A 15537-nucleotide genomic window follows, 5' to 3' on the forward strand; every position below is an offset into this window, starting at 1 on the left:
CTGCCTAGCCGCCGCCCTGCGCCTGCCTCTAGGTCAGCAACCTTCCTGCCTGAGCTCCACGCCGAGCTCTCTAAGTCCTGGAACGCTCCGTTCTCCACCAGACTCCGCCCGCCAGTCTCCTCGGCTCTCTCCCAGGTGGACGGAGCCGCCGAGAACGGCTATAACGGCATCCCCGCCGTTGAGGATGCTGTGGCAACGCACCTTTGCCCGCCGTCTGCTAGATGGCGCTCAAAGTCTGCCCTGCCGTCTAAAGCCTGCAGGACCACCTCAGCTCTCGCCGGCCGCGCTTTCGCCGCCTCCGGCCAGGCTGCTTCCGCCCTGCACTCAATGGCTATTCTTCAGATCCTTCAAGCCGACCTCCTCCGTGAACTGGACGAGAAGGGCTCGGATCAGTCTGCCTTAACCGATCTGCGCAGCGCTACGGATCTCGCGCTGCGCGCTACCAAGACCGCTGCTCAAGCCATCGGCAGATCCATGGCCGCGCTCACCGTCATCGACAGACACCTTTGGTTGACGCTCGCGGACATGAGTGAGTCAGAGCGCGCTGTGTTTCTGAACGCACCACTCTCGCCCACCGGCCTCTTTGGCCCTGCGGTCAGCGGAATTGTGGATCGGTTCTCTGAAGTACAGAAGGCGTCGCAGGCGATGGACCTCTTCCTGCCCCGCCGTTCGAGCTAAGCCACAGGCCGCCCTCAAACTCAGCCTCCTGTGCGCAGCTCTAACCAGCGCTCTTCCAGGCCCCCCAGCGCTTCGCAGCGACGCCAGGGCAATCGCCCCAGGTCGCGCTCGACCAGCCGTCACAGACCGCCGCCCCCACGGGGCCCGCGGCCCAAGATCGCGTTGAAGCCCGAGCCCGCGAAGTCCTCCTAGCATCCGCAAGGAGGAAAAGATGGTTGAGTCCCGCTACGGCCGGACCGCCATCAAAACGCACAGCTCTGTCAGTCCCCTATGTTCAGGCTACTGCAGCAGCACACACCGCAGCCAACGAGCCAGTATTAACACTCGCTCGCCTGCACACAAACGCCGTTTCGACGGCGACCCAGATAAATCTCAAAAAGAGTATAAGTGCTTTAAGTGTAGAAAATGTGCCCACACCCATGTGCTCACTGCTTCACACAAGTACAATCCCCATGGTAACGCGCCCAGAGCGCTCTCTCATAAAGCGGCCTCACACCGCTCGAGTACTAAATGTAGTAAATGTGCCCACACTTCCGTGCTCACAACTACTCGCTGCTCGCTCTGTCACTCAGTTACCTCAAATTGCTACGGCTCAAGCCGCAGGGGTATTAAGTGTAGAAAAAGTGCCCACTCCCGTGTGCTCACTGCCTCACACAGACCAGGTTCCCATGGCAACGCGTCCAGAGCGCTATCTCTTAAAGCGGAAACTTTCCGCTCGAGCATCAAGTGTAGAAAATGTGCCCACAGCCCTGTGCTCACACCTGCCCACTGCCCGCTCTGCCAGACAGGTTGCAAACCTCATAAAGCCCCCAAACACTGGCCGTGTCATAAGTGCAAATCCCGCGCCAGCTCACGAGCACGCGCGCCCACTTTCAGACACCATAATCCCCACGCCGCTCTCGCGCCTGGGTTATCTGACAGCAGTTCACGCTCCATCGCCCGAGATCGAGCTACTAAATTCTGCACAGTCGGCCAGCCCTGTTCTTCTGCCCTCGTGTCCGAGCATCGGCGGCGCGTGCGCCGCCCCGTCTTCTCTGATACGGGTTCCCCATCCCGCGCAACGCGGCGATCTGAACCCAGAGACCATTCGACCCCTAGCTATGCATGCAAAAGCATGGGAGGCTATTCAGGGCGCGTCAGAATGGGTGCTCAACACCATAAGACACGGTTATTCGCTCCAATTTGCTCGTCGCCCTCCGCGCTTTCTAGCGCAGACGGAAACGAAAGTGAGTTTGGAAACAGCACATCTGCTTCAAGCAGAAATAACAAAGCTGCTGCGAAAAGGGGCCATAGAACAGGTGCATCCTTCCCTGAGCGAGTCAGGCTTTTACAGCCGTTACTTCCTCGTTCCCAAGAAGGACGGAGCATTAAGACCTATTTTAGATCTGAGACATCTGAACAAGGCTCTCATGAGACGGCCGTTCAGGATGATTACAACCAGACAGATCCTCGCGCAAATTCGCCCAGGAGACTGGTTTATCTCTCTCGATCTGAAAGACGCGTATTTCCAGATTCAGATAACTCCCCGTCACAGGCCATTTTTGAGATTCGCCTTCGACGGTCGAGCTTATCAATACACAGTCCTGCCGTTCGGCCTGTCTTTAGCACCCCGTACATTTACGAAATGCATGGACACGGCTCTCGCTCCCCTGAGGAGTCAGGGAATGCGAATTCTGAACTACTTGGACGATTGGCTCGTTCTAGCGCAGTCAGAGACAGAACTTGTGTCTCACAGAACAGCGCTACTCGACCACCTGGAGGGTCTGGGTCTAGCGGTCAACTGGACCAAGAGCTCGCTCTCGCCCCGGCAGTCGATTTCCTTTCTCGGAATAGAACTGGACTCGGTGGCGATGGCGGCCAGATTGTCGGAGCAGCGCGCGCGCCGCATCCAGCGCCTCGCTGCATCCTTCAAAGAAGGCAACCGGGTTCCCCTGAAGGCATTTCAGCGCATTCTGGGGCATATGGCCTCAGCTGCAGCAGTGCTTCAGCTGGGTTTACTGCGCATGCGCCCGCTTCAACGCTGGCTGAGAACGCGCGTATCCCATCGAGCCTGGGCGACCGGCGGCTCGCTAATCAGAGTGACTCAGGTCTGTGTCTCAGCCCTGCAGCCCTGGCTAGCAGCCGAATGGTATCACACGGGAGTGAATATGGGAGTGGTTTCACACCGGAAAGTTGTCTCAACAGACGCGTCCAACCTAGGTTGGGGAGCGCTCTTCGAAGGCAGACCGGTCTTTGGCCACTGGTCAGACCAGGAGAATCTCCTACACATAAACTGTCTAGAGATGCTCGCGGTCGAGAAAGCGCTCATGCACTTCCTCCCTTTCCTCCATGGTCACCATGTTCTAGTCCGCACGGACAACACTTCAGTAGTGGCCTATGTGAACCGCCAGGGCGGTGTCAGATCAAAGCAACTCTGCGCCCTGACGGAACGCCTCCTCGTATGGGCTCAGCACTCTCTGCGCTCTCTGAGAGCATCGCATGTGCCTGGCCATCTGAACGAGGGCCCCGACAGACTGTCCAGGGACAACGTTCCCCCTGGGGAGTGGTCTCTACACCCCCAAACAGTCCAGTCGCTGTGGCGCCGCTTTGGCAGAGCGAAAGTCGACCTCTTGCGTCAAAAGACAACGCACACTGCCCAGCGTTCTTTTCGAAGAGCGAGGACGCGCTGGCCCAGCCTTGGCCCAGCGGCCCGCTATATGCGTTTCCACCAGTCTCTCTGCTGCCTCAGGTCATCGAGAGAGTCAGGGAAGCGCGCCACACAGTGCTCCTCATAGCCCCGTTCTGGGAGAACCAAGCTTGGTTCCCGGAACTCATACAATTGGCAGACTCAGCCCCTTGGCCGATTCCGGTGCGGAGAGACCTTCTCTCTCAAGCCCGCGGCTCGATTTGGCATCCCCACCCAGAGCACTGGTCTCTGCATGCGTGGAGCCTCAACAATTACATGCTGATCTACCAGAAGGGGTGATGAACACGATCATACAATCTAGAGCCCCTCCACGAGGCGGCTCTACACGTCTAAATGGTCTGTGTTTAACAAATGGTGCACTACCAGAGGGCTCAATCCACAGACATGTGGGGTCTCGCAAGTATTGTGCTTCCTTCAAGAGCTACTGGACGCGGGCAGGTCCCCCTCCACGCTCAAAGTCTATGTCGCGGCCATTTCAGCGCTCTCTGTTTCAGAGCCGGGCCGCGCATTAGGAAGGAACGAGTTTGTCATCCGCTTCCTTAGAGGAGCGAGGAGGATGAACCCCCCGCGACCCCCTTCGGTTCCTATGTGGGATCTTTCACTGGTCCTAGACGCACTGAAAGCACATCCCTTTGAACCCTTAGAAACTGTGGACATGAAATACCTCACGCTCAAAACCGTTTTTCTGATAGCACTGTCTTCAGTAAAACGTGTGGGAGACCTTCACGCGTTATCCACTAACGCTGCGTGCCTCGAGTTCGGACCCAATGACTCTAAAGTTATTCTCAGACCGAGGCATGGGTACGTCCCAAAAATTTTGGGCACTCCCTTCAGAGCGCAAGTCATTTCCCTTTCAGCCCTGCCGGATACTGGCTGCGAGGCAGATAGTCACCTCCTCTGCCCAGTTAGGGCGCTGAGAAGCTATATTTCGCGCTCCGCCGCCTTCAGGCGTTCAGAGCAGCTTTTTGTTTCGTTTGGTGGGCGCACCAAGGGTCTCGCCGCCTCGAAACACACCCTGTCCAGATGGATAGTCGATGCTATCGCAGCTGCTTACGCATCTAAAAACCTGCAGTGCCCTTTGGGCATTCGGGCACACTCCACCAGAGGCATGGCCTCATCGTGGGCGTGGTCCAGTGGGATTCCCATTCATGACATTTGTGCAGCGGCAGGCTGGGCCTCCCCCTCCACATTTGTTAGGTTTTACAACCTGGAAGTTCCCGCTTTGCAGGCCAAAGTGCTATCAGTCTAAGTCTCGCGTAAGCCAGCCCACTGTCTGTGCGCGGGCTACGCTGCTGATTTAGCTCTATTGGTTGAGCTACACTATATGGAAGTGTTAGTTGGACCGGCTGTGCCGCTCCCTGCCCCATATTATGTGCTTGTGTACTGTGGTATCTTGGCCGCCCAGCTCCGCTTCGCGTTCCCTGGGCTCCCCATGGGATTCATTCAGGATGCTGGGCGCGCGCACGGCGTTGACAAAGGTGTTCCCGCAGCGTAAGCTAGCTTACGCAATACGAGAGAATCTCTCGTAAGAGAACGTACTCGGTTACTAAACGTAACCTCTGTTCTCTCTAGAGAGGGAACGAGTATTGCGTAACCCGCCGTGCTCTCGCCACGAGCTCATTTCGCTTCATGCGACAGAAACCAGCGAAGCAGCCTCTGTTCCTTGCTTATATACGCTAAGCCACACCCCTAATGACGGGCTGTGACGCACTAAGCGCGCCAAGCGCGCTCATTTGACGTGACGTCACGCGCAAGGCTCAGCCATAGGCTGCTGCAGTTGCCGCAGAGCAGCCAATGGGCACGCGATTCGCTTGCCCTAGGTCTGCAGGCTGCCGCACTGCGTTGACAAGTTTTTAAAAAATTAGGATAATTTTTGGCTTCAGTATCTCGAGAAAGGAGACTTTCCCGCAGCGTAAGCTAGCTTACGCAATACTCGTTCCCTCTCTAGAGAGAACAGAGGTTACGTTTAGTAACCGAGTACGTTTTCCTTTTTAATTTAGGTATGATAGAACTGTTGCAATTATTTATTTTGACAACTAATATAGAAAGGTAGGCTATATATATATATATATATATAATTTTTTTTTTTTTTTTTTTTGACAAACTCAGAATTAGTTGAGATACTCAGAGTTCATTGATTATATAAAACGCATTGAAGGTTGAATAATCTTTGGACTACAGTATTTATCTGCTTGTTATCTCATGAAGATGCAACAATGTAGAACAAGCTATTGGAGATTTTGAGAACCAGAACCAAGCTAACAGAGCAAGTTGAACTTTAGCTATAGTGTGTGCCCTTTTATTACTATTTTAAATTAATTTTAATATGAGGTGGTGGGTAATAATAAAAAAATAATAAAAAATTCACTCAGTATTCCATGATTCTACTATCTCAATTACAATTAAGTACAAATTAACTTTATTCAGTTGTGTAGGCACTAAAACAGTCCAATACATTATAATCAAATTATTTTTTATGATAAAATAATTAAGATTTCTATGCCACCCCAGACTGGTTGCTGGCCCTTGCCTGGCCACCCCTAAAATACCTATGACACTGATTAGCTTATTATTGCTAATTTTAGATATTAAAACCTATTAATTTAAAATGTATGTTAGCTCTCTCAGTTCATTTTTAGCACTAATGATCGCAGAGATATTCAAGCAGTTTAGCACTATATATTTCGTGTTCTAGTTTGTGCTCACCTTTCATTGAAAATAAGTCAGTTACCAATTGTTTCCCCTCATTTTGTTTTCATTACTTCTCCTGTCTTTCCTTTCTTTTTTGGTGGCCTGATTTGGCTTTCTTTGAGAAAGACATTTCTACAGCAGAAGTTTGCGCTAACTAACACAAAATGCGTGCAGATGGACTAAACCATTTGGCGCATTAGCAAGGGGTGGGAGCGTGAGACCTTAGATAGTCTTTACTTTTTTGTATACAAAATGTAGTCAGTCAGTCAACCAAGTTATTCAGCCAATACACTAACTTTACATTTCATCTGACATTCATTAGGAAATTTTATTAGGAAATTAAAATAGCCAGGTAAAATAAAATATATTCCAGACTTTTCAAGGGCCCTCTCTCGCCTTGGGGCCCTGGTATTCAGTGCTGGTTTTACCCCCCAGTCCAACGCTCCTTTCTAAGAGTCATAAAAGAGGAAGAATGCCCTCCCTTCACCGTCACACTCTGTAGACACTCTGTATGAATGCTGACCTTTTCTTGCAAGGAAATAAATAAAAATTAACATCTTATTCAGTGATATAATTTAGTTTGCCACAACAATTTTGCGTAGTCGGCGGGGTTACTTGGATGTGCCTCTTGGACCCGAAAAAATTGATCTTCAGATTACAAAGGAATGTGAGTCGCATGTTTATATTGTTTGTAATGTGGTATGTGAACAGGAAATGTATGAATGTTTGTATGGCAAGCCGTTTTAGCTTAAATTGTACACAGCGTTACTCGTCGTAATTGCATTTTTACTAGTAAGAATTAAATTAGAGAGCTCTACAATTGAATTGTTACTAGTAAGAATGCAATTGCAGAGCTCTTTTTATTCAATTCTTAGTAACAATTTAAATAGAGAGCTCTCTAATCCAATTATTACTAGTAACAATTCCAATTGGAGAGCTCTCTAATTCAGTTGTTACTAGTAAGAATGCAATTGCAGAGCTCTTTAATTCAATTACAGAGCTCTGCAATTATACATATCTTTAATTCGTTTTTTTTTTTACTAGTAATAATTGAATTAGAGAGCTCTCTAATTGTAATTGCTAATAGTAAGAATTGAATTGTAAAGCTCTCTAATTGAATTCTTACTAGTAAAAATGCAATTACGACGAGTAACGCTGGGTACAATTTAAGCTAAAAAGGCTTGCCATGTTTGCACATCTGTATCCTGTGCAGAGTGAGACTATGGCAAGCTGTTTTAGCTTAAATTGTACACAGCGTTACTCGTCGTAATTGCATTTTTACTAGTAGCAATTACAATTAGAGAGCTCTACAATTCAATTCTTACTAGTAGCAATTACAATTAGAGAGCTCTACAAATGAATTTTTACTAGTCATATGTCTCCATTGACTTCCATTTATTTTTTATTATGGAGCTCTACAATTGAATTGTTACTAGTAAAAATGCAATTACGACCAGTAACGCTGGGTACAATTTAAGCTAAAACGGCTTGCCATATTTTTGCACATGTGTATCCGTGCAGAGTGAGACAGGATGGGGGGTTAGTTGAAGAGGGACCTTTTGACCTCAGAGGTCATGATGTATCTAAATTTGTTGGTCCCAGTGTCAGAAGTAGTGATGAATAGCAGCATGTGCCAAGTGTGCCAAAGTTAGTGCAAAACTACTAGGAAAAGCAACAGCTGAAGGACAACTTAAGAATATAAAAGGTGTCGCACAGCACCTCCTCCTCGTCTTACACTCTGCAGGCTCTGAATGTCTGTATGACTGTCTGACCTTCTCTTGCAAGAGAATAAATTACTTTAAAAGACAAACAGACTCAGTGTCTCTTACACAGTGATATTCAAGAAATTTTTGCCACAACAGGACGGTGACTGACGATCCTGGACTGAGCAGATCCAGCCCTTCCTCGCACACTTAAGAGATGACGGGCCGACCGCCAGGGTCCGGGAGAAACACCACTGGAATCATCAGAAGAACTGAAGTGGCACAAAGTAAGACTGGTGAAAGACAAACTAAAATTATAAAGAGGTACCTGAGGGGTGAAAATTGTATCTCTCGTCTAGACTATACTAAATAACTACAGGGAATAACCAACCATCATGGGGAAGTCCCAGAGTAAAAATTATCAATATGACACACCAGTGTTTTGTCTGATGAGGAAATACGGGGTCAAATCTATGAGGGGCATTGAAGGGTTAATTAAATACCATGATTTCCCTAGAGAAGGAACTTTAAGCGTCACTAGGCTGACAGTAGTAAAAGACTCTGTTGTAGAGGGGAGTGGAAAACAGAAGGGCGGTTGTTATGCTAAACATGTGTGTGTGGATTGTAAGCCAACAATATTGTGCTGGTTAGAAGAGGCAGAACGCAGAGAAAGAAAGTCGAAGCGGAAGAAACTCCCATGTAGGAAAGTAGGGGAAATAAATAAAAATGAGGGAAAACCTATTAACCCTTCTCCTGTTCTGCCTGTTTCATTACCACTACCCTATCCTAATCCTGTGGTGAAGCTGCAAGCGTGGAAAATTAACCCAGACCTCGACTGCTCTCCTCCAAACCTGAAAGCCCTTGAACCGGCAAAGATTGACGTGGCTGGACAAGAGGACTCAATAACGGACTGTTGTTATGCTAAACATGTGTGTGTGGATTGTAAGCCAACAATATTGTGCTGGTTAGAAGAGGCAGAACGCAGAGAAAGAAAGTCGAAGCAGAAGAAACTCCCATGTAGGAAAGTAGGGGAAATAAATAAAAATGAAGGAAAACCTATTAACCCTTCTCCTGTTCTGCCTGTTTCATTACCACTACCCTATCCTAATCCTGTGGTGAAGCTGCAAGCGTGGAAAATTAACCCAGACCTCGACTGCTCTCCTCCAAACCTGAAAGCCCTTGAACCGGCAAAGATTGACGTGGCTGGACAAGAGGACTCAATAACGGACTTTCGACCATTGACTATAACTGATATGAAAGAAGCAATGGCCGATCTGCCCAGGCCCAGTGACTCCGGGGAAAGATTTTCTGAGTGGCTGACTATTTTCTGTCAAGAATTCAGCCCCAGCTTGCCGGAACTGAGGAGACTGTTGCCTGTGAAACTGGGATTGGCTGACTGGTATAAAGTGAGTGGTAAAGTGTCCATCGCGGACATCCGGCGAAAACACCCGGATTGGGAGAATCCAGCGAACGATGGCTATCGAATAGCTGTCAGTGACTTTGCGAATGCTTTTAAAGTGGCGTTCCCAACCAGAATAGACATATCAAAGATAATCAGCTGCTGCCAGGGCAGAGAGGAATCTGTCCAGGACTATTATGACCGACTATGTGATGTTTTCAACAAACATAGCGGGATTGAAGAGGCTCAGAACAGAGGCCTCTGGGAATGTTACCTGCGAAAATATTTCTTGGATGGACTGAGACAAGAGATCACACAAGCAGTAAAAGCAAAGTACATTGAGTGGAGGAACGGACCAGTTGGTTCTGTTCTAGCTCATGCATTGTACGCTGAAGAACAACAGCTCGGAAAGCAGAAAAGCAAGATGAAACGAGGGTTAATTACATATCATGATTTCCCTAGAGAAGGAACTTTATCTGTTTCATTACCACTACCCTATGTTTATCCTGTAGCGAAGCTGCAAGCGTGGAAAATGAACCCAGACCTCGACTGCTCTCCTCCAAACCTGAAAGCCCTTGAACCGGCAAAGATTGACGTGGCTGGACAAGAGGACTCAATAATGTACTTTCGACCATTGACTATAACTGATATGAAAGAAGCAATGGCCGATCTGCCCAGACCCAGTGACTCCGGGAAAAGATTTTCTGAGTGGCTGACTTTTTTCTGTCAAGAATTCAGCCCCAGCTTGCTGGACCTGAGGAGACTGTTGTTTGTGAAACTGGGAACGACTGTCTGGCTTAAAGTGAGTGGTAAAGTGTCCATCGCGGACATCCGGCGAAAACACCCGGATTGGGAGAATCCAGCGAACGATGGCTATCGAGTAGCTATCAGAGACTTGGCGGATGCTTTTAAAGCTGCGTTCCCAACCAGAATAGACATATCAAAGATAATCAGCTGCTGCCAGGGCAGAGAGGAATCTGTCCAGGACTATTATGACCGACTATGTGATGTTTTCAACAAACATAGTGGGATTGAAGAGGCTCAAAACAGAGGCCTCTGGGAATGTTACCTGCGAAGCTATTTCATGGATGGACTGAGACAAGAGATCACACAAGCAGTAAAAGCAAAGTACATTGAGTGGAGTAACGGACCAATTGGTTCTGTTCTAGCTTATGCATTGCATGCTGAAGAACAACAGCTGGAAAAGGAGAAAAGCAAGATGAAACAAGGGTTAATTAAATACCATGATTTCCCTAGAGAAGGAACTTTATCTGTTTCATTACCACTACCCTATGTTTATCCTGTAGCGAAGCTGCAAGCGTGGAAAATGAACCCAGACCTCGACTGCTCTCCTCCAAACCTGAAAGCCCTTGAACCGGCAAAGATTGACGTGGCTGGACAAGAGGACTCAATAATGGACTTTCGACCATTGACTATAACTGATATGAAAGAAGCAATGGCCGATCTGCCCAGACCCAGTGACTCCGGGAAAAGATTTTCTGAGTGGCTGACTATTTTCTGTCAAGAGTTCAGCCCCAGCTTGCTGGACCTGAGGAGACTGTTGTTTGTGAAACTGGGAATGACTGTCTGGCTTAAAGTGAGTGGTAAAGTTCCCATCGCGGACATCTGGCGAAAACACCCGGATTGGGAGAATCCAGCGAACGATGGCTATCGAGTAGCTGTCAGAGACTTGGCGGATGCTTTTAAAGCTGCGTTCCCAACCAGAATAGACATATCAAAGATAATCAGCTGCTGCCAGGGCAGAGAGGAATCTGTCCAGGACTATTACGTCCGACTATGTGATGTTTTTAACAAACATAGCGGGATTGAAGAGGCTCAAAACAGAGGCCTCTGGGAATGTTACTTGCGAAGCTATTTCCTGGATGGACTGAGACAAGAGATCACACAAGCAGTAAAAGCAAAGTACATTGAGTGGAGTAACGGACCAATTGGTTCTGTTCTAGCTCATGCATTGCACGCTGAAGAACAACAGCTGGAAAAGGAGAAAAGCAAGATGCAGGCGGTATCACAATGGGGCAACAACAGTCATCAGAGGGGTCAACCATCTGGAAGAAGAAGGGGCAGAGGAAGAGGAGGGGGAAACTTTACCAGCAATGGATGCTTTATTTGCAAAGCACAAGACCATAACCTTAGAGACTGCACCAAGTGTCGACTGTGCAAAGAAGACGGGCACTGGGCGGCTGACTGTCCTTACAGTGCATAAGCAAACCGAGAGCGAGGAGACGGAGAGCAGGAGGGAGGAAGTCTGGGCGCGCAGATAAGGGAAGTGAAAACACCATAACTATACACACACACACACTGATTTGGCTCTCTGCAATGAAGAAAATGCTTGCTATGTTTCTCTTATATCTGGCAATTGTATAATTCATGGGTATTGTTTATCGTAGATAGCGGTATAGTGATATACGACCATGTGATTTGCAGTGTTTACTGCCAATGTCTAATACTGTAATATCCACCTGTCCATTTCTGCTTCAGGACATCAAATTACTGATCGGTTCACTGAACCTCTAAATTGTGGAACACAGTCAGGGCGCACTTTAACTCATGAACTCATTACGTCCCAGCATGTCCTACTCCCTTAATGGGACGAGATTTAATGTGTACTTTGGGCCTGACATTGATAGCCAGTCCTGTTGCTTGTTAGAAACTCCACAATGGGCTTATGAATGGGGTGTTAAAGACATAAAATGGGCTTCATTTATGTGTCAAAGAGCGAAGGACAGGGTTAAACCACAGAGCTTTACACTGCACATCACATGTCGTGGTTGACGGAGGCAAATTCTATGAAGATGAATGGGTGGCAAAACCAACTAGTGAAACCTGGTGTTTTAACTATACGTGTTGGAAGGCATGATCACATGTTTTCTCTGTCTGTAAGCTTGACAAAGCATCAGTGTTGTTTGTATCTGGTGGCTGGATCCAAACCGCATTCATCTTTAGCTAATGATGAGGATCAATTTAATGATGTATGTCCAAAACCAACGAAATTTGATGATGACAACCAGCAGAAGTTACAGTGAAATGTATTAATTGAGTTAAGATATATTTTTTTCTATTCTGAACATCTGTACTATTTCTTGTTTATATTGAAGTGACTTTATGTCAGGAGTGTTTATTCATTCAGCCCGGCTTCAGATAAAGTCTTTACTTGCTTGCTAAACATCTATCCCCATAAAAACAGCCTAAGCTTTCTTCCTTTAAAACCTTATTTCACAAGTTTAAGAGAGTGATCATTTTTATGAAAATCAGAGATGAAGAGTATAAGTGTGATGTAATGACTTAAATTTGCTGTATTATTATTTTTAGTTATCAGTGAATGATAAAATGAGGGGAATTGTGGAAGAAATTTAATATGTTCTATATGTTTGCATTGTCTTGTATTCATAGAATCTTAGAAACATGATGGTTATTAGATTAAGGTAGTAAAATGCACGAGGATTGCATGTCCCATGATCCTCTGCTACATTGATAGAACAAAAAAAAAACTGTTATTATTAACCCTTATGAATGTATGTATGTGCATGACCTTGTATACATGACTTGACAAAAAGAAATGTGTGTCAAAAGAAATATATGACCGAGATCGAGGGCCTCCACTCATCATAAACAAGTGTTAGTTATGGCTGAGAAATATCTTCATTTAGCCTCGAGAAATACCCTTGGGGGAGTCAGGACTGTGAAGAAGGACGGATGGCCTCCTCTAGTGGTCACACTCTGTATGACTGTATGATCGCTGGCCTTTCCTTGCAAGGGAATAAATCATTTTTAAAGACAATTGTTGCATGTTTGTCTCTTATTCAGTAATATAAAATTGTTTGCCGCCACCACAGGCTTCACATCAATCATGGACTGAGTTAGGGCCTTTTGTAACCCTTGTGCGACATTATGGACATTTTTGTCAGTTTTTTATTTAATTTTTTATGTGTTAATGACAAGTGCATACATTTTAGCACAGGTGTGTATTTTTATTGGAATTTTACTATTTCACCCCCATTTCCTTTAAAAAAACAACAACAACAACTATTTTAGACTAGCAACACAAAATAGTTCCTCAAAATAGGACCTTTTGGACAAAAATGTCCCTATTGAAACTGCAATTTTTAATCCCAGGGCCATTTAACTATAAAATGATGCAATCTTTGTTAATAGGCTTTCATTCTTAAAACTACATTTTTCAAGACTATAAAAGAGAAAGGATGCCCTACCTTCACTGTCACTCTGTATGACCCCTGACCTTTTCTTGCAAGGAAATAAATCATCTTTAAAGACAATTAGACATGTTTGTCTCTTATTCAGTGAAATCATTTTGTTTGCCACAACAGAAATCTAAAAAGATTTTCTAGTGACAAGGCAGAGGGATTTACTTTACTTGGTTTGGAATCATAAATCATCCATATTAAAAGTTAACTTAAAAATTCTCAGGCAAGCAGAATTCAATCATAATGTACACATCTTTAAAGGAATTAACATTTTTTAACCTTGGAAGCCATCAGGCAATGTGATCTTTGCAGAGGAGCGTTGGACTATAAGAGAGAAGCCAAAGATCACACTTCTAAAGTGAACCACTTAAAATCCCAGCACCAAAATTGCTCCAGACATCATCTACCATTGTGTTGCTGTGGGAAAAGATTAAGTATTAAAATGTTCTTTAATGACCCAGTTAAGTCCCTCCTCCTAAATCATGTCACATTCAAATATTCAAATCACAAACTACAAAAAAACACACCACCGGTTCAAAACAAGAAGATGATGTCTGTTGCTCGAGAGGTAATTCAAGTGTGAGATTTTACATTGTTTCTGTAATTATTGTGCATCTAACACATCATTTTCTACAGGTCACAACACCTCTGCAAAGTGACAAACCAACAACCGAGTTTCAGTAAAATGTGTTGTTGAAGTGGTAAAAATCTACATTTAAAACAATCTTTTAGTAGCCTACTTAAGCTTCTAATAACATCATTTTTTACAGGTCAAAACACTCTGGAAATGCAAAGCCAGTGAACATACTGAGACTATTATTAAGGCTGATCACTACAAATGAGATGAGATAAGATTAGGCTATGTGGTAAAGTGCAGTGTTCCACTTTAAATATTCCTAAATTATATTTTTAGATGTCTTTGGAATACTACGCATTAAGGACTGAATTTAGGTCACTGAATAATGTGATTAAATCATTTTAAGAAGAAGGAATCTGAAAATACATGAATTTATGAATGGCAATTAACTCATGTCATTATGGAAATTATCCATGTGTTCTTTAATGTGTGCGTAAATCATTTGCATAATTTGCCCTGTTTATTAAATCTGTCTCATTTTGTCAAAGCTCCTAGGTTTTTTTTTTTTTTTTTTTTTTAATGCACAGAGAGAATAGAATTCATTCCATACAGTTTGTATGTTAAATAATGTTAAAGAGATACGCTTTAAAATATTTCTCAAAATCTACCCATGTAAAGTTTCCTCATCAAAATTCATGGACGGAAGACTCGATCATTTGTTTTACAACTGTGATTTATCTTAACAATTTTGGTCTGATGTTAGGTCTTTATATTTGCCCAAGAAACGTTAATTATAAACTCTCTAAAAGATGTTATATGTTCTTACACACATAGAAGCAAAATGTTTGTATATGTTGTGAACTTTTATATTTTGGATAGTAAATATTTCATGCATAAACAACAATTTGCAAAATGCATACTTAAATGTCATTTATTATTAATAGAGATGGATTCGTTGAAAGTCCTTGTTTGTTTGTTTTATCCTTCATAATCTTTTGCAGCTATAATATCTAAGCATCCTTTCTTGGCTGTAGCCTATGCTGAAACCTGTTAGGCTATGTGACATTTGGTTCAAAAAAAAAAAAAATAAAACCTATTTGTCAAGAATGTTTGTTTGTGGCTGTTTTTTTATTTTATATAATTAATAATTAAATAGCAGAACATACTTGCATATAAAAGTGTAACAAGCTGATTAACAGAATATTCAGTTGGATGTTATGGTCAGTAGGCCTGCACCTGCATGTTCTGCTGTTTAAAGTCCCCCTGTAGTCAATAATATTCCTTAAAACTCATCTTTGATCACCAAAATTAGACATTTAAACGTTTTTGCCTTTAAAAAAAATGTCTTCATGCTTTAAAATAACTCATTTAGTATACGTGGTTCTATGAATATGCAAATGAGCTCCGCCTCCACTCACTCGCAGCAGCTCGGCAATGATGTTGACTTATGAATTTGCATATGGTTTGTATTAAAGCATATTAAAAAAAATAAATAAAAAAACATAGCTATGCAAACAACATTAAAAACTTGATTTTCACCACAGGGGGACTTTAATTTCCGAGGGGACTTTTATTTTGAC

At 44.7% G+C, this 15537-nt stretch overlaps 1 protein-coding gene across 1 annotated transcript; it reads left to right on the forward strand.

Annotated features, from left to right (window-relative positions):
• The first annotated feature begins 6554 nt into the window (after positions 1–6554).
• On the forward strand, positions 6555–13438 carry LOC311278111 (uncharacterized protein). Its single transcript, XM_084388698.1, has 2 exons — positions 6555–6722; positions 7918–13438. The coding sequence occupies exon 2, from the start codon at positions 8154–8156 to the stop codon at positions 11379–11381; it is 3228 nt and encodes a 1075-aa protein (XP_084244824.1). The 5' UTR covers positions 6555–6722; positions 7918–8153; the 3' UTR covers positions 11382–13438.
• Positions 13439–15537: the final 2099 nt, after the last annotated feature.

This window comes from Rutilus rutilus, assembly GCF_951802725.1.
Source record: "Rutilus rutilus genome assembly, chromosome: 19".
NCBI classification, from domain to species: Eukaryota; Metazoa; Chordata; class Actinopteri; order Cypriniformes; family Leuciscidae; genus Rutilus; species Rutilus rutilus.